Genomic DNA, 19,666 nt, shown 5'->3' with positions numbered 1-19,666 from the left:
CCTTTTATGTTGTATAGGTGTTATAAAATTTATGTTATTTGTTTTAAACTGCACTATGGTCAAAAGGACCGTGTCTTTAACCCTCCGAAATCCCATAACAATGTAGAATTTTTGGGAGGGACTGAATTATAAGAATTTGATCTGAAATTTCTAAGCAATGCAGCTGGTGTGTTGAGTGGTATATAGTTTTATGTGTGAAGTGAAAATTGAAAATTAATTAAAATATTTATTTTTAAAAAAGATTTAAAGAGTACATGGGTGAGAATTGCTAAACCCTCTCCCATTTGCAGCTTAAGATGAATGCTTTTATCCATGACCATTAAGTTTACTCATCAGCTTTTTGTGATGCACTATTTTCAGAAGCTTTTCGGATAAGCATTTATATAATATCTACTGGACTAGTTTCATTTACATTTTTGTTGACTCTCTCCAGCAATTCAAAAAAGGTTGGCGAGGTAGGATTTACTCTTGCAGAGTAATGAATGTTCATTCAGCAAATTTATTCCTCTTCTGGTGTAGTGATTCATTTCAGTCTTTGTTTATTTGTGCTCGTTTCCCCTCTTACAGGAAATCCAAACATCAAAGAAAAGTGACAATAATGTCAAAAGACGACTAAAGAATAAAAGTGCCAAACATCTAAAAGTTTCAATTCAATTCAATAGCTAAGGGAAACCCCAATTCAATTAATAAATACGAAGAATGGAATAGTAAAGACACAACACACACTTAAGCCCAAAATACACACTTTTGCCTACACTTCACTAGCCAAAATACCAAACTCTTGGGAATGCTATTTAAAGGAACAAATCCACCCGTGCTTAAAGTGGTTAAAGCGTCTGATCAACCTAGGAAGAACAACAAAAAGTTGGGAGGTAGGCGGGGCTAGTCTGTAGGCGAGTTTGCCGAAATCCCCCTCCTCCTCTCTTCTGAATTTATGCACAGTTTTTGTTTAATTTCCCTTAGTATAGTGTTGCCAGGATTTCTCTTCTCTGTGGATTCGATCTGTGTCGTGTATCTGCTAACACCCCGCTGGCTGAGTCGGGATATGAACCTGGGTCTCCCCCAACCCGCAACCCCAGCCAGTGCATAGTCTTTGCCCACCAAGCTGGTGCGTCCTCCAGTTTTGGGACTACAACTCCCATCAGCCCCTGCCACCAGAGTGCCCCGCCCCCTCCCAGCAGGCTCCTCCCTCCCTCCCTCCCTCCTGTTGGCTGGCCAGTCCTTTTCCTTCCGACAGGCACCCGGAGCTGATCGATGGCAGCTTCCCCGGTCGGCGCGCGATTGGCCTTGCCTCGGCTGAGGGGCGGGGCGAAACCTTGGGAAATATCCGCGCGGGAAACAGAAAAGAGAGACGCCGGGAAGCGGCTGCTCCTCGCCCGCGTCCCGGCCAGTGGCGCAGCCCCTTGACGCCGCCCGTCTACGTGCGACCGGCGGAGGGGGCTCGTGCCGCCTTTTCCACCAGGTCCCCCCCCCGCCCGCTTCCCTTTCCCCAACTGCCCGAGGGCTCCGACTTCGCTGCTGCCCCCTCCCCATAGAGAAGGCATTTCCACTTTTCCTTCCCCAGTTCAAGCAGCTGCCCCCTCCTTCAGATCTGTTGCCTTCAGGGTCGCCTCCTCCCCGCCCTTCTTTCCTTCTTTCTTTCTCCTCTGTGTCTGTTCTTTCCTCCGTTGCTCCCCACGCAGAGCTCCTGCTTTCTCTGCCTCTCCGCTTCGCCTATGCAGTTTAGGAGTATACTTTTGGGCTTGTACGCAGATGGAAATTAACTCGTCCTGAGAGGAAATAATGGTAAGCCTAAGGGGGAGTGGGGGCCAGAGGAATTCCCATAGGCACTGTTAGGATAAGTTTACATCATGCCGTAACAGAGAAATCGGACTCGGCTAGATTGGTAAAGAAAAAGCGTTGTATATGCGATATAATCAGTGCTTTTTTCCTATGTTTAGGGGTACTCTCATTTTGACTCAAGAAAATCTCCATTTATAGTTCAAATCGAGGGAAATAAATATAGTAAATGGACAAAAGTACAAGGATTCACAAAAATGTTTAGGGGTCTGCGTACCCCTGCGTACACCCAGAAAAAAACATTGGATATAACACTCTGACACCAGATGGCTCTGTGGAGTCTAGTCTTTCTCTACAGGATTTCTCTGTATGACTTTGCAACACGTTTAACTGCATCGCTTCTTTGAGGTCCTGGGGACTCAGCTATACTGGTAAAGAAAAAGCAATTTACAGTATATGCGTTGTATGTGCGCTATAATATTGTGCCATCAGATGGCGACTTGGATTCCCGTTTTTCTTCTACAGTACGGTACCTGTTTTCCCTGTTTAAATTTACCACTCTTTAAACTGAAACACTTCTTTGATGTGTCTAGATCCGGCCCCAGAGAGAACGGTCATTCAAACAGGCAAAAGGTGTTTCAGATAAAGCCTAGTTCGTTGAAAAGGCCAACTTCCGCTGTATGCAGATTCTTAATAGGTTGCCCTGGTCTATCACTCTCCTTTTTCCTTTCTCTTTTTGCAGAGGAGAAGCCTGGCTCCTAGCCAGCTGGTAAAGAGGAAGCCAGAAGGGAATGGCTCTGATGAAGATGACACCTGGCATCCTGAAACTGTGAGCATCCTGTCAGTCATTCTATTATTTAGTACCCTTGTGTCCTGCTTTCCTTCCACGATGGAACATGCTGACCAGACCCAGAGCTGCTGAGCTTCAGAAAGGAGGCTGCATTGTTAAACCTTATTTGTATCAGGTTTTCCATTCCTTTGCTGCACCCACATATTCTCATTTCTCACGGTGAATGTATCACTTGTGTAGTGGCAAACCTTTGGAAAAGGAAGACCCCAATTCAAGCCTTGGCCATAAACTCACTAGAGGGCCTCAGTATATGCAATGTATTGTGGGTCAAGTATAATAATAATAATAATAATAATAATAATAATAATGCATCAGTTTGTGGGCAAGCATATTGCTTATATGAAGATGGATGTGTACTGCAAGGAGTTGGAGTCACTGGGACATCCTCAAGCTGGTTCTCTTGCATGAAGCAAGAGCCAGTCAATACAGATGCTACATTTTACGTGGCGGCTGTTATATTTGCACCTTGGAGTGTGTTCCTCTAGCTCAGGCTTCCTCAACCCCGGTGCTCCAGATGTTTTTGGCCTACAACTCCCATGATCCCTAGCTAGCAGGACCAGTGGTCATGGATGATGGGAATTGTAGTCTCAAAACATCTGGAGGGCCGAGGTTGAGGAAGCCAGCTCTAGCTGATCTACATGTGAAAAATGTTTGTTAACCTAAGGATTATCTAATGAAATTCATATTTAAACAATTTTAAACACGCAGCTCAACACAGCCAAATCTTATGTATGTTTACTTGAAAGTAAGTCTCATTGAGTTCAATGAACCTTGCATCCAAGAAAGTGTGCATATGATTGTAGCTGTAGTCTTTTTCTCTTCTAAATAATAATAAAAACGTAATTATTTTAGCATCTATCGGAAACAAATTATTTCACATTTGTATCCTTCCCTTCCCTGAGGTGTATATAGTAGACACTATCATTACAAGTTCTCTAATTGCAATAGCCCTCTTTTTGCTTTTTGCTTCTTTACATCCACTGTGTCCCAATCTCGGAAATGTTTCAAACCCAATTTTAAACCAAGCATGTTTGCATTTTGTTTTTGCTTTTCGCAAGGTTTGTGGCACTGATGGTGAACATCACTTCATTGAAAAACAATTTAAAAAAAAAAAAGTGCTTAGATGCACAAATAATCTAACTGGATGGTTTTAGGCAGTATGACTGTTGTATGTCCATCTGGGTTCTCCAAATCCTAATGCAATATGTCTAATCTTTTCTAGACTCGGAAGAGACAGAAACATGGCAGCAATGTCGATAACAGGGAGTGTTATATGTCACCTTTCCGGAAGCCCTTGGCACAGTTAACCAATCAACCTCATTGCCTTGATGGCAGTAAGCATGCAAGTGATTTATTTATGTTTTCTCATGAAATTTTGCACGATTAGCTTATTCCTGAGGGTGGGAGACAATGCAGATTCTACTATGGCTCTTTTAGTTTTGGATTGTGGATGAACTCATACACCAGAACCAGAAGCTGTGAGTTTACAAAGACACAAAGGCTATGAGCCAGAAGATAATAAGCGCACAGATTTTCCTGCAATCTGCTGTGAAAAAAGATGCTGTGTTGTCTGTCTGTAGAACCTGTCTATAAGAACCTGGTGGTTTTGGATTGGGTTCATAGAGAGAAATGACACTTCTTTGGGATCAACTTCTGCCCAGTTAAATAGTATAGAAAGTGATTTTTATATAAGTTCTCTTTGGAATATAGTATAAGAGACCTGTAAAGAATAAGTGTTAATGGAAACTGTTCTTTATTTAGGAGCCTAATAAAAATGACTTGTTCAAAGAGCTCCCCAAATGTTTTACAAATAAAATAATAGATGAAATGCTATTAAGTTTTTAAATATATTATTATTTAAAACATTTTCTAAACCAATTGATACTTAAACTCTCTTAAGCCATTTACAAAAATACAAATGTACAAACAGAAAACCATAATAAAAACAGAGTTCTAGTAAATATAGGGTCCAGCCTGATGGTCATGGATAGCCTGGGCAAAAAGTGATATCTTTATAAGATTTCTGAAGCAACTGATGGATGATGTTTCATAAATGGCAGATGGCAGGGCTTTCCAGAGTGCAGGAACAGTAGTGGAAAATACTTGTTGTCATTCAGTGCTAAATACATTTAGTTGAAAGCAAACTCTGCCAATCTCAGTATAAATTTCATTATTGCTTACTGATTAGCTTGAAATGTATTTTTAATGTTAAACTAATGAATGTTTTATACTTTAAATCCCAGGAGGCCTTTATTCGCAGCATTTTGTCAAAACCTTTCAAAGTTCCTATTCCAAACTACACAGGTAAATCCATGGGGTTTCCCTCCTAACATTAAGTCTTACTTTGCCATCTGTTAACTCTGAATGCGTAGAATAATGAGGTTTTGTGTGTAAAAATGTATGAAAAATGTTGAATTATTAAGTGGTGGGCTGTAATGCTTATTTAGGCTGCCCTCCTATGCATGTTTACCTGAAAATAAGCTTCTTTGAATGTAGTGAGGCTTATTTCCAAGTAAATATGCATAATACTGGTCTATAAAGTCATGTAGGCTTACAAAACCCTGGATTTTAGCTATAAAACCCTGGATTTTAGCTATAATTTTATGAATTGCCGCCAAGTTTCAAAATGCACCTGCAGTTAATGGGAGGAGATAGACAAAAATGCTTCCTTTGCTGGTTAGTTGTGTCTGGAAATTCATAGACAGAGTTGATGATACAAGCATAAGCTACGTGCCAAATATATGGGTTCATGAATCATTCCTTGATTCATTAACTTAAAACTTGTGAATAATTACTGTAGTTACACCTTCAAGTATTGGTCTAATTATCCTTTATTAACTAAGGACACTGTGTGTGTGTGTGTGTGTGTGTGTGTGTGTGTGTGTGTTTTCTTATGAAGTTTGGATTTTTAGCAATGGTCATACATTTTTTCAGGCCAGGTTTGGCGATAGAGATCTGGTGCTCTGTAATGGGAGTGGAACACCATTTTTTTTCATGCTACTTGCTGCCTTCATGCAGAGTCTCAATCTGATAGCAATGGCACACCAGACTTAATGAGGTATCTCTGCTGTGTTTATTCTATAGCTTACATCTACACATAGCACCTTATAATTGGGGCTACCTTTCCTTAAAAGTCAGCGTGTTATCACTAATAGGATATTTGACAGTCCTGCATTTACTGGAAACAAGTCAGCTTGCTGCTTTTTCTTTGTCATCTTTCAGGTTCCCCAGGCTTTAGAGCTCTGGGTATCAAGCGTGCAGGACTCAGGCATGCTCTCCACGACCCTTTTGAAGAAGGAGCTCTGGTGCTGTACGAACCTCCACCTCTGACTGCTCATGACCAGCTGAAAATCGACAAGTGAGTTGCTTCCTTCTGGCCTCCCCTCTCCCCACACCCAGTAGGTTCTCTTCCACCATTTCTGCTTGGTTTGTGTATCTGTTGATATTTTGACGGATATTAGAGTCGGCATGCAAACTTAGTATTCAATTGCCATTTTGCAGTCATTAGGCTGATTCATCTCCCATAATGGAGACACAAGTGGTGAAAACTTTCCAGATTGTTGAGGGTGATTGGTTCAGAAGGACATGAAGCACCGTTCCCTGTTCAGTAAATTCCATACAAATATATCTTTATCAAACACTAACCACAGAGTGTTCATCGCTGCTTACCCATATTACTGGTTTCTGTGCCCCCCCCCAGTAATAAGATAACTGTGCATTACTTCCTCCGGAGGGCCACAAAGCATATTTGAATGTTGCTACGACTTTCAACGGGGCCTAGTTGGTTTTGACTGTGAAAGGAGCCACATGGTAGGAGTTCCTGTCTTGTGAAACAGAGTGGTGCATTAACAGGCCTTGTGCCCCTTGGGACTGTCCTTCAGAATAGTGCTTTGACCTCTATGTCTGCTCTGATCTATCCTTTGTTTCTTACCTGAAGGGACAAAGTGCCTGTTCATGTTGTGGTGGATCCTGTTCTCAGCCACGTCTTACGACCCCATCAGAGAGAGGTGAGTTCTGCGAGATACCAAATGCAGCAGTAATGCTGGTGTGAACTTTCCACCTAAGAGACTTTTCACTGCATTGCCTCCATTGGCAGGTTTCAGCATTTTCTTTCACCGTAGAGAGTGGTCCTCTGGCGAGTGTGAAGAGCATTCCTAAACCTGAAGCTGCAGGAGTGTGTGGGGATTGTTGAGCAGGTGCCTGATGATGCCTCCCAGCTTCAATATTGGGAGGAAAGCTAGGGGATTGCTTGATAACTGTGTGGCCAAGGGCCCTGAAGCACCTTCTCTATGTAGGACCCTACATAGAACCTGCAAGTCCCTGCTCTGCTCTGAAGCAGAGGAGGGGAGACTTCCTTTGCTGCTGTTGTTGGGGGATGCTGGGAGCCACTGTGCACCAATGGCAAAGGACCCCACTCCCACCTGCTTACTCTTCCTGTAGCTAGCACACTTCACACACCCCTTTCCTGCAGGCAGGGGTGGCATAGTGGCTTCTGTGTCTGCTGCTTCTAGCTGAGTGGCTGCAACAATCTTTCCCTGCCCTTCAAAGGCCAGGCTAAAATGGCAATTCCCTGCGCTTTGAGCTGTGACACTATTGGCTGTCATTGGAACCTGTACATTTCTGAGCAAATCTTTCTGTCTCTCCAGTTTCCCAAGCCTTTCTGTTTCGAGAGCAATGTTGTAATCGGTATTGAATACCAATAGCTTCCTGTGCGTCCAGTCGCCATTTGCACAGGCGCTGCTTCATGCACAATATCACTTTTCGTCCTGCAAGTCTATTCTAATACAAGGGAAACACTTTTTGTGCAGGGGGTGAAGTTCCTGTGGGAGTGTGTGACAGGCCGCCGCATCCCTGGAAGTCACGGCTGCATTATGGCAGATGAGATGGGTCTGGGCAAGACTTTGCAGTGCATCACTCTGATGTGGACGCTTTTGCGCCAAAGTCCAGATTGCAAGCCTGAAATCGACAAGGCCGTTGTGGTCTCGCCATCCAGCCTGGTGAAGAACTGGTACAATGAAGTGGGGAAATGGCTTGGAGGAAGGATTCAGCCACTGGCTATCGATGGAGGCTCCAAGGAGGATATAGACAGGAAGCTAGGTATGAAGGCTTCACAATATGTGCTTTAAAAAAAGAAAGAAAAAGGTTTACTGTAAAGCAAGAACACTACATAAGCTGTATTCCCTCATACTAAGTTGCGACAATCATCACATTCTTGGCAGGCTTGATTCAAAGATTCATGCTGAGGAATTTGATAATAGTTTCTACAGTTGTGAACAGAGGGTAAAAACAGCAGAGCTAGCAAAGGACTAGAGACAGGTACATAGAGGACCTAGTAAGAGAACTTTGGTCGGTAGTTTGTGGGACCTGGATGACCTAGACGCTTCCAACTTTGCCATGAATCTCTTGAGCCACTTTGAATAGTGGAGATGAAGGAAATAATGCATTGTGATGCTTTGGATGTAGAAAACACTTAGTTGCAATATAGCAGAGCACAAAAAGTTAGTGTAGAGGTAAATGTTGGATGCACAGTTTTGCAAAACTGCTTATTCCTAAAGCTTACGCTGTCTCCCCCTTGCTTCCAAATGCACCTCACTTATTTTCCCTTTGCTGTTTTTATTTTTCCTAATAGCTGGGTTCATGAACCAGCGAGGCCTAAGAGTCCCATCCCCGATCCTGATAATTTCCTACGAAACATTCCGTCTTCATGCTGAAGTCCTCCAGAAAGGGAGTGTTGGGTTGGTCATATGTGATGAGGTAGGTGGAAAGCAGCTGGTATTCTCGTTAGCGAGAGGTGATCGATCGCCCACGGAGTCAAAATCTGGCTGATGTCACTCAGCTTCAGTGGTGAACCTGGGCAGGAATTTCTAGCCACTTAATTGGCAACATGCAGGAAGGTTTGCCCCTACACTAAGTGAAGCTGAGGGCTAAACCCAAAGTTTCTGTGATTGCATGGTTAGCAACCACACCAGAGGTTCTTAACATTTAAAATGGATGGGGGATGATATTAGTGCATCAAAACTGTAAGGCGGAGAGCAGTGAGTTTCAACTCTTCATTCCCTGCCTGTGATCGTGATGAAAATAGAACCCCTCCCCAAGTAATTAGCAGTAGGAGTCAAAACTCCCCTTGGTGCAAGAATTTTATTTTTATTTTTTAAGCTCCAGGTGTGGCATTGCTATCCCTGTGCCAAAGAAGCAGCTTGGTGCTTACAGCACCTATTCTCTCCTCCGGGCTCCCCATGTCTTGCAGAAATAGAGAGGAAAAGAGTTCTCTCAGGTACTTGGGATCCTTTAAGAGGGAGATGCCAGGGATCTGAACCTGAGACATTTTGCATGCAAAGCAAAAGAACTCATCCCCATTGCCCCCCCCCCCCGGTGTTTTCTGCAAATTATAATGCTGCCTGAATATTCTTCTTTGTAATCAATGTGTCTATTCCAGTATTTTCTAAAGGGCTACCAAAATCCCAGAGGATCTATATTAGATTTAGTCCCATCCCATAATCTTGTATAATTACTTTGGTTCATTAGAAGCCTTTGCCACATATCCCTTCTCCCTTTATTAATTATTAGTGCTTGTCGTTGCTTCCAGTGGTTAGCTGCTAGTACATCATAGTGCTCTTCAGGTGTCTTATAACTAGCAGTTAAGTAAACCCACTGGCGGTGGGAGGGGGAGGGTTGCACCTATTATTATATTTCTTATTTTGCAGTACTTAGATTTAATCATGTCTGCAGGTTTATAAGATAGGTATATTGATTCTGCAAAAGTAAATATGCATGCATCCTGTTACTCTTTCATTTTTCAGGGTCACAGGCTGAAGAACTCGGATAACCAAACGTACCAAGCTCTGAACAGCCTGAAAACTGCACGGCGAGTGCTCATCTCTGGAACCCCCATTCAGAATGACCTCCTTGAATACTTCAGTCTAGTACATTTTGTCAACTCGGGCATCCTCGGTAGGGACTTCTCTTTTGAAACAACAGCAACAGCAGTATAATAAATCTGAAGTTGGCAGCCCAAGTTTCTAAGTTCACCACCATAATGACTGGGTGTGGGGAAGTGTGGTTGTGGGCTGCAAGTGTATATCAAATTGCCACTCACACTGTGTTTCACACATTATTATAGCATAGCTCTGTTCCACAAAACAGTGGTGAACCATTTTATTGGAAGATGTGGACTAATCAAAGTGGCTGCTAGCTTTGGAGTTCCATAAAAGTGTGAACAACCTCGTGGGAGTCTGCTAGGGAACCTTTTGGAATAGAGTGACTTTATTTCCAGCTATGTCATATACTAACCCAGGCATTCCCAAACTGTGCCCCCCCCAGATGTTTTGGCCTACAACTCCCATGATGCCTAGCTAACAGGACCAGTGGTCAGGGATGATGGGAATTGTAGTCCAAAACTTCTGGAGGGCCGAAGTTTGGGGATGCCTGTACTAACCTTACAACTTTGGCCCAGGTGTCTGCTGTATCTGCTTTCCTCAGCATCTTATTAAATGACCAAGGTTCTGTCAGTGTTTAAAAGTGTTTGCATAATTGGATCTCTAATTTAAGTGAGAGCAGGTGGGACTTGAAGGCATAAGTGATTATGCTTCCAAGGCAAGGGAATGGTTATTTCTAAAGTTTCACATGCCTTTCTGAATTAAGAGGTTCTGCCTGATCCAGAAAAAAGCTGTTGTCTAAACCTACTAGGCTTCAGAGACATTTACGTGCATCAGAAAGTTTGAAATGCAATGGAAGACGTGTTTGAAATAATAGCATTTAAAACTTGCAACAGAATATGGAAAATGAAAGGTAGGGCTATTCCTCATCATCAAGTTTTGCTTTTTTTGAACAGGGACAGCTCAGGAGTTTAAAAAGCACTTTGAAATTCCCATCCTGAAAGGCAGGGATGCTGATGCAAGTGAAGCAGGAAGACACAAGGGAGAGGAGAGGCTTAAAGAGCTGATCAGCATCGTCAACAGGTGACGTTCACAAGTTTCCCTTTTTTATCCTATGAGCACTTTATTTCTCTAGTTCTAACTCCTCAGATCGTGCTGTGGTAGTTATACTTTGACCCTGGAAACGGCTCAGTTCATTATTCCTCATAATTCATCCTAGTAGTCTCTGATAGAGCTCGGAAAGTGCAAATCCATTCATCTTTAAGTCATCACCCAACAGTTGCTATGGGTCATGTACAGTCAGTCTCCCCAAATTGATTTTTTCTTCTCATTATGACGCTACTGTCTCTCTTGAGTGCTTTGATCGGCTGAGCAAGAAAGTGTTTTGTTTTTGCTAACATGGATGTTTACCTGTTGTCAGAGTTCATGTACCGCTGATCAAAGTCTGCAGAACTGTTATCTGAAAGATCTCTGTTAACACCAGGAAGGTGTTCTGCCAGAAGATGGTCATGACATGAGCTTAGGTATTCTTGTTAACAGCGTTTATTTTATTTTGTTCTTTCTAGGTGTCTTATAAGGAGGACTTCAGATATTCTCTCCAAATACCTTCCAGTGAAAATAGAGCAGGTGGTGTGCTGCAGGTACAAGATGAAAGGGCAACTTTTAAAACAAATCACAGACTTTTCAAACTTAATCAAGAAATGCAGTGGATTCACACTTGCCCTGCTAAGCAGGAGTCATTAGAAACGTTCTGATCTGTGTTATGCTGGGTGTTGTGGCAAAATAATTCCCTTTGCAAAGTAAAAAAAAAAAGGTCAGCATCATTAATTCAGTGATGGAACTGGCCTCAAATCTATTCTGAAAGAACCAAATTCATCTAGATGTCAGAGAATAGTGCCTTTCTTATTCTGCTTAGCTACAACAATGGTTTGTGTTGTTGTTTTTTGCTTTTCATCCAAATCTAATCGTACCCTTTATAAAATGTTCTGCATTAATGAAGTCAGGAAAATCAATCACATGTTTTCAGATGCCATTCAGTATTTTGTGTGTGTGTTAAAGAATGTGCAACACATTTGTTGCACATCAAATAGCCATAAACCACTAGATGATGTTGGACCTTTAAAAATAATGCTTTTTTAAAAAAAGTATTTTTCTCTATGAACCTTAATAAAATGTATTTAATTTTTTTAAAAAATAATGCTTTTAAGGCACCAGGTTTCAAGCAGCAACTTGGTGAGCAGGGAGATGTGTAGACAGGAGGGCTTTCCTTAGCAGCAAGGTCGAAAAAAACCTGACCCTGTAAGGAACACCATGTCCTAATAGTAGGAATAGCTGTATGAAAGATGTGATGAAAGAGCCACCTAACAGTGCCTTCCTGCTTGATAGTTTACTCTTTGGAATGTCACTGATGTTCTGAGAGATTCTGGGGGAAATAATTTTTCAAAGTTAGGGTGTAGGTCACTGAGAATGCTGACTTGCAGTCTTTTGTTCTGGTTTGAGCATGCTGGCAGAGTTAATAGCATAAAAGTAAAAGTTAATGCTGCCAACATGTCTAGCCTTCCACCTCTAGATATTTGTATTTTTAACAGTGATCATAGCACGGCAGCTTTGAGATTGTGGAAAATTGAGCTTTATTATTATTAAGAGTCCAATTTAAAGACCAGTTTGTGAATTAAACGAATGAATTTAAAAGGGGGGGGGGACCAGACTTTGTAGAATGGCTTTCTTTTAAGACTAGGGTATTGCACAGGTCCACCAAAGTCAGTGAGAATTTAGCTCCTCTTGTACGCCAAGTTTCCTTCTGAGTTTGCAACAAGGGGAGTTCAGTAGCTCAAGTAGGTTATACCCTTTGGAAAGTTCTGAGTTATTTTGCATTAAATATTCATTTGGGACCTAACCCAAGCAATTCCAACATGGATTGGATAAGATGGGATTTTTTGTAATGGTCATCTGTTCAGTGATTGGAACATGATTGATGTCTTGTTTCACCTCAGGCTGACTCCCCTTCAGGCAGACCTGTACAAACGCTTCCTGAAGCAAGCAAAGCCCGCTGAGGAACTGAAGGAAGGGAACATGAGTGTTTCATCCCTTTCCTCCATCACATCGCTGAAGAAACTCTGTAATCGTAAGTCATCCTGTTAGTTTATGTATGCAATGCCCTGTTGGAAGGACCCAGAACATGTAACAGAAAGTTAGAAACAGATAAATCTCTGTTGAATGGTATGCAGCCTGAAGTTGAAGTGTTCTTGTGTACTAGATGGTCATTAAGATGGTGTTTTTAAAACACCTCTGCTAAGCAGTGTTAGAAACTGATATATGAAAGCTAAGAGCTAAATGGTGCCTTAAACCTAGGTTATGGGCGCAGCAACAGAATGTCTAGGTGTATTTTTTTATAACAAGAATACAAAGCTGAAAATGAATGAACTGCAGCTAAACTATTATGTTCATTCTTCACACGGTCTAGTCCTTCCCCTGCCCTCTTAAGAGCGTCTCTTCTCCAATCTTCAGAGAGTATCTGGAAGTGGAGAGGCAGGAAAAGGTCCTCCTTTCCTTCCACTCTGCAGTTTTACCCTGAAATCTTAGGCGCAGTACTGCGCCCAGAACTCAGAAACTGGTCACACTAATGAAATTCCCTGTTGCAAAATGTGGCTAGAACAATGAGAGTTTTGAACACTACTGCTAAGGCTAAATTCCAAAGCAGTGATGTTGCATGGCAGTTAAAAACAATAAATTCTGTTTTGTAGGTATCGAAGCAAAATAGGGTTCATAATTTTGGCTCACTGTGTTATAAGGGCATGGGCATTTGGGGTCTGAGGGATAGAAAAAACTCAGTTCACCGTCTCTGATTTCCTTGTTGGAGAAAGTGAAGTTGCTGCACTATTATGCTTTGACTTCTGTGCAAGCGTAATAGAAACATGTTCTTCGAAAGGACTGGAAGTATTTTGGTATGTTGCCCCTCTCAGTCATTTAGCCACCCCTGGACTAAACTGCTTCCCCCCCCCCCTGAGGTTTTAAAAGCACAGTTGTATAAACTGGAGCATGTGCCTTCTTTTGTTTTTACTGGTTTTTCACAAGCCCCTGCATTTTTCTTTATGCTCTAAGTGAGGATAGGTACCGTAGGCAAACGTTTGTCCCGTGTAAAGATTTTCCATGTTTAAAGTTTGAGACTCTGGTGCCCTCTTCTGGACTCTAGTTTGCTTGGGCTGGTGGCTGGCCTTCTAGTGCCTGAATAATACATTGGGATACAGGCTTCTTTCTTACTGGACATTGCAGCTATGCAAGCATGTGCCTTGCCTCTCCACACCCTCTTGGGTTTTTGCTGGTTTTTTAAAAATGTAATCTTTAATTTTGAATCTTAGCACTCTCATAATTAATGTACATATTTTTAATCTATTGCATAATGTGACTGGGTTTAAAGTCCCTACTATGCATGCTCATGGTTTAAATGCTTGGTTGTGCTATTTTTGAAATTGGGAGCAGATAGTTTGGGCTTCTTACGAGAAATCAAGGCAATATTAAATGGAAAGAGAACTAGATAAGCTAGCATTTTATATGGGTCAGTGTGGGACAGAGGATGCTTTTGGGCAGGCATCCCCAAACTTCGGCCCTCCAGATGTTTTGGACTACAATTCCCATCATCCCTGACCACTGGGCCTGTTAGCTAGGGATCATGGGAGTTGTAGGCCAAAACATCTGGAGGGCCGCAGTTTGGGGATGCCTGCTTTTGGGTCTGGATGAATACAGAGATACAGGTTCAAAACACTGCTTCGTTTTTGAACAAGCAAGCAATTATGAGCTAAATTCAGAAGGTTACTTGAGGACCGAGGAATACTTAGTGTGTGAAAAGGAATATATACAATTGTATGGTTATTTATTGTCAGAGAAGCCTTCTAAATCAAGGGTGGGAAACCTGTGGCCCTCCAGATGTTGTTTGGCTCCTCCCATTGACCCCAGGCAACACAGTCAATGATCACGGTTGATGGGAGTTGTAGCTGAGCAACATCTGGAAGGCCACAAGTTCCCCCACACCTACTCACCTAAAGTTGGTGATTTAAAATGGTCACATGTAGAGTTATAGTTTTCAGGTAGGTACTAGACTTTCTCAACCTAGATGTTGTTGGACTACAACTCCCATTATTCCTAGCCAACATGGCCAGTGGTCAGGGATGATGGGAGTTGTAGTTCAAGAACATCCGGGGACCCAAGGTTGATAGAGGCTACACTAGACCATTGCATGTTAAATACAGGGGGAGATTATAGAACTGTTCAGATGATGATGATGATGTTTAGGCGCTGCAGAGGCGCTGCAGTTATTTCTGTCCAGAGATAATAGGACTGTGTAAGGAAGCTGTTTCCGTCACACTAAGACCAATCCTTCTACCTTGCTAAACAGAAAGTGTGTCAACTCCAGTTCTGTGCAGTGATTCTTGATAACTTCTCTCTAGATCCTGCCCTGATCTATGAGAAGTGTGTGGAGGAAGAGGAGGGGTTTGTGGGTGCTCTGCAGTTATTTCCTTCTGGCTATAGCACCAAGTCCCTAGAACCTCAGCTCTCAGGTAAACGTTGCTGCAAAAACGTATTTGTATATCTGTGGTGAGCTTATACTGGGGATTGATTTCTCAGCACCGTTTATAGCAGGGGTCGCCAACCTCCCCAATGGGCACCTGTTGAGAGAGCGTTGTGGGCACGAGTCGCAAAACAACTGCCAAGGGGGCGTGGCATAACACAAAATCGAAGAGCAAATAGTCATTGCTGCTCCCTGCGGTCCTCCTGGACAATCTCATGCTTGTCATGGGAAGTCAAGTCATCTGTGTCCGGCTGTCCCCTGGAATTCAGAGTATTGATTCCTCCCCCTGCCCCATCAATGATGTTGTTGTTGTCTAATAGCAGAGAGCATCCCCCAGTATCCTTTCTTTCTGCCCTGGTGCATCTCTCAGTCACACACACACTTGAGCAGCCCACCCACCCACAGTCAAAAGAGCCCCTCCAAAGGCAAAAGAAGTGCCTACCATGTATTTAAAAATTCACAAGGTTCACCAGCCTGGAACCCACAGGCACTGTATTGTCCTTGGTTGCCAGGGAAGGCCTGTTGCATCTGTGGGCACTGGGTTGGCGGTTCCTGGTTTTATGGCGTGTTTATTCATTGATTTATTTTTCCCTTCAGGAAAGATGCTGGTTTTGGACTACATTTTGGCAGTTACAAGGAGCACCAGTAATGACAAAGTAGTCCTAGTTTCTAATTATACTCAGACACTGGATCTCTTTGAGAAACTCTGCAGAGCTAGAAGGTATAATGACTGAGAGGCTGTGAGTGTGTGAGAGAGAACCTAAGAGGAAGTCTTCCTTGGGAATGATGGGTGCAGAAATGATGGGTCAACCCTGGCCTGATGTCTCCATAAAACTATTCTAAAACTCTCCTCCCCCAGTATTGCCTTAATTTCCCCCTCATGTTAAATTCACTTGTAGAACTATCTCATGTGTAAGGGGTGAAATTGCAAGTATTTCCAGGACATATTGGTATTATGATCTTAATTTGCCCTCTTTTTGTGTGCGTCAGGTACTTGTATGTCCGACTGGATGGCACCATGTCCATTAAAAAGAGAGCAAAGATAGTGGAGCGTTTCAACAGCATTTCTGTAAGTGAAACTTCCAGGCTCAAGTTCCACCCTATCTAGTTCCACCCTTCCTACAACACAGGGCAGAAGTGGTTACAATATAGTCTTCCAGTAAAGAAAGCCTCGTTGGCCTCCTGCATTTTAATGCCAGTTAAAGCCAAAATATGTACCCCTGCTTGAAATAGAGGTATACTTGCAATAGGAAAATATTTTCAGCATGACTTTCCAATGAGCGTTCATGGCTGTTACACAACTCCAGTGATGTGATACAGACACGTACTTTGGTGCATGATCACTTCTCCAGTTAGTGATGCACTCTTCCCTCATCCCAAAACAAAATTGAGAATCTTTTTTATCCGGTGTCCAGGGGTCAAGAAAACCCAGCATAGTTAGAACAGGAAGAGAGGAGGTTGATGTGGAGATAGGATGGATGCTGCATTATCACACTGTCTAAATTTGTGCCTCTAGTTTTCCATCAGTGTTACTAAGTCTTCTAATCATAAGCTTTCATGTACATATTACTGGTTGGAGAATACACAAACAAGTAGTACCAATAATTTTTGGCTGTATATATATTTGTAGGGCAACGGCTCATGGTGTTCTTCACTACAGTACAAAGTTGGAAGAGCCCAGTATCTTAGACTGAATGGAAGAAAGAGTAGTCTATTAACCAACATTTGTGTTCATTCATTTTGCATACAAGATAAAAGGATAATTTGAAGTGTGTTTTTGCAGAAACAACCTACTGAGTCAGCAGTGTCACTTGTGCTGGGCACCTAACTTGAGTTTCTCTGGTCCCCCCCAGAACCCTGAATTCATTTTCATGCTGAGCAGCAAAGCAGGTGGCTGTGGCTTAAATTTGATTGGAGCCAACAGACTTGTGATGTTTGACCCAGACTGGAACCCAGCCAATGACGAACAAGCCATGGCCCGTGTCTGGAGAGATGGCCAGAAGAAGACTTGCTATATCTATCGATTGCTTTCGGTAAGGCTTGGATTCCAACCCTGCTTGTGACTGTCCTCATCGCAGAGTACAGATGGCAAAGCTTGAGTCTGTAAAAGAAACGAGTTTGCAACAGGTGTCTGATTTCCAGTTGCACAAGGGTAGCTGGTGTCATGGCATACAAAAGCATGAATGTTTTGAATGGACTACAGTGGAGCCTGTTTTTTTTTTAAACCAATCTGTTATGATAGTGGACATGCGCAGTGATATAAAGTGAACTAAAGCTTCATTGGGACATAGGAAAAGGAAGATGTCCCAGATGTAAATCTCTTTGTTTAGAGGCATATCGCCATCAGACTTAAAGGTTACGGCCAATGGTTTTCCACTCTTGCCTGAAAACTGAAGCCACAGCTGCTTTTGGATTATCTATCCTGGTCTTTCAACCAGGAGTTTATACTGTAATTTTTTTATATATAATTATGAACATACAATGTCCTGTGGCAAGACCTTAAAGTAGTGAAAGTTACAAGTTGAAACAGAATAAAAATAACGTAACTGGCTAACATATAACACCCCTTTTGACAGATAAGCACCCTACAGATGTGAAGTCTTTGGACAAATTTCAGAGCCTTATTCCTTATTTACATGCTGAACAAGCTATACAGCAGGCTTCCTCAATCTCCAGATGTTCTGAGACTATAATTCCGACTATAATTCCCATCATCCCTGACCACTGCCTGCTAGCTTAGGGAACATGGGAGTTGTAGGCCAAAAACATCTGGGGGGGCTGAGGTTGAGGAAGGTGCCCAGGATTGGTGCCCAGAGGGCATTTTTTTGGGAAGGGAACAATGTGAGGAATGGATGGTACCCTTGATTGGGAGTACATGGCAATTGGAATGTGGAAATCAGGTTCTGGCTAAAGAACATGTAATGCTTATAAGGATTCTCTGGCCTTTCCAAAAATCCAGCGCCAGCCTTAATTTTGTATTATTTTAGACAGGGACAATTGAGGAAAAGATCTTTCAGCGGCAGACCCACAAGAAGGCTCTCAGCAGCTGCGTCGTAGATGAGGAGCAGGATGTGGAAAGACACTTCTCTCTTGGCGAACTGAAGGAGCTTTTCACGCTCAACGAGACCACTGCAAGTGATACCCATGACAAGTTAGTATTGGAAGAGCTGTGGGTAATGTGTTGGGGGGGGGACACAAATGAAGGCTTTTGTGTGATATGTTTATCCAGAACGAGTTAAGAAAAATTATCCCCATGTTCAGTCTGTATGACAATGAAAGTCTCCAGACAATGAAAGCTGGAGATAAGTTACGTAGAGGCTCTGGCCCTTGTTAGCACAATGCACTCTTTGTTGCAGGATCAAGTGCCGTCGCTGTGTGAATGGCCATCAAGTTAGGCCACCTCCAGAGGGGTCTGACTGCACTTCTGACTTATCCCAGTGGAACCACTGTGCTGAAAAACGTGGACTCCAGGATACAGTCCTCAAGGCTGCCTGGGATGCTGCTGTCACCTTTACCTTCCACCATCATTCCCATGAAGAACAACGGGGGATACCATGACCATTGATTTGGGCTGACTTTCTGAAACTTAAGTTATTTGTTATCTTGATCCACCACATTTAAGGTTACACTTTTTTCTCCCATTAATGCTGTGGAAGAACTATTATCATCTTTGGTGTTTGAAGGCTACCTTTACAAAAGTGGTAGGCCAAATCAGTTGGTCACAGAGCATTAGTACAATTATGTTTATGAAACCTGGCATGTATGGGAAGACCGCAACAGAAAAGTGTTCACTTCTGATCATGGAATTGGTCCCATGCTAGTCTATCACTCTTTGGACCATGTTACTTGTTGTGAAAAATGAAAAAAATTAAAGACATGCCTACAAAGTTAATTTTTCAAGAATAACAGTGAACAATGGATATACATACAATTTATTGAAACGGAATTGCTTGCTGTTAAATAGTAATCAAAGTTCTGTTTTAATTCTGATAATGAGGTAAGGCCTAGTGTAAATAGAATCTGGACACCTCAAAATCAAAGCAGATGGGAGAAAGAAGTCTATTTTTTCACTTGAACCTCAGATGGTTGATACCTTTTTTTTTTCTCCAGGCAGAAGATTCACATAAAGAAAATTGAGTTCACAAGTACCGGGACAAAGTATTTCTGTATCTTAAACTTATTTATTGTCTCTCCACAGCATTGACTTTAAAAGATAGTGATAACATATGTGCCAGTTATCACTGTCCTGTTTTTATAGAGTAAAATAAAATGTAGACTGCAATACTTCGTACAGCAGTGTGGAGCTTAACTTGGTGGGAAGACTTCACCTCTCAACCTCTTAAATGAGTCAGCATCTCATCCTATGAAGCTTATGTAACAGTAGTTTTAGGGGTGATTGTTATAAATGGAAGTGTTCAGTCTTCCTTTGCATACCTACCCTGTTTCTCAAAAAATAAGACGTAGCCATAAAATAAGACGTAACAGGATTTTTAAGCATTCAAGGAATATAAGCCATACCCCAAAAATAAGACATAGTGATAGGCGCAGCAGCAGTGCCAGCCGTGGCAGGAGGAGGAAAAAATAATACATCCCCTG

At 42.3% G+C, this 19,666-nt stretch overlaps 1 protein-coding gene across 2 annotated transcripts; it reads left to right on the top strand.

Annotated features, from left to right (window-relative positions):
• Positions 1–1,305: 1,305 nt before the first annotated feature.
• RAD54L (RAD54 like) lies at positions 1,306–19,361 on the top strand. Of its 2 annotated transcripts, XM_035122621.3 has the most exons (18): positions 1,306–1,785; positions 2,522–2,608; positions 3,852–3,971; positions 4,873–4,933; positions 5,852–5,987; positions 6,567–6,636; positions 7,438–7,726; positions 8,259–8,383; positions 9,430–9,580; positions 10,461–10,587; positions 11,070–11,144; positions 12,498–12,628; positions 14,949–15,059; positions 15,668–15,791; positions 16,061–16,139; positions 16,924–17,103; positions 18,058–18,221; positions 18,427–19,361. In XM_035122621.3, the coding sequence occupies exons 1-18, from the start codon at positions 1,783–1,785 to the stop codon at positions 18,626–18,628; spliced, it is 2,235 nt and encodes a 744-aa protein (XP_034978512.2). In that variant the 5' UTR covers positions 1,306–1,782; the 3' UTR covers positions 18,629–19,361. The 2 variants fall into 2 exon arrangements, with proteins under 2 accessions (XP_034978512.2, XP_088530213.1); XM_088674087.1 differs by lacking the exon at positions 1,306–1,785 and having other exon boundaries at positions 2,582–2,608; positions 3,852–3,963.
• The last annotated feature ends 305 nt before the right edge of the window (positions 19,362–19,666 follow it).

This window comes from Zootoca vivipara, chromosome 7 (assembly GCF_965207765.1).
Source record: "Zootoca vivipara chromosome 7, rZooViv2.hap1.1, whole genome shotgun sequence".
In the NCBI taxonomy this organism is placed as follows: Eukaryota; Metazoa; Chordata; class Lepidosauria; order Squamata; family Lacertidae; genus Zootoca; species Zootoca vivipara.
Note: the sequence above shows the minus strand (reverse complement) of the source record. Positions and strands in the feature narration are given on the sequence as shown.

Excerpts from the sequence above, each read along its gene's own strand:
- RAD54L (XM_035122621.3), top strand. Across the intron at positions 5,988-6,566 it reads GACCAGCTGAAAATCGACAA|GGACAAAGTGCCTGTTCATG; the intron begins GTGAGTTGCTTC and ends TCTTACCTGAAG. Across the intron at positions 6,637-7,437 it reads TACGACCCCATCAGAGAGAG|GGGGTGAAGTTCCTGTGGGA; the intron begins GTGAGTTCTGCG and ends CTTTTTGTGCAG.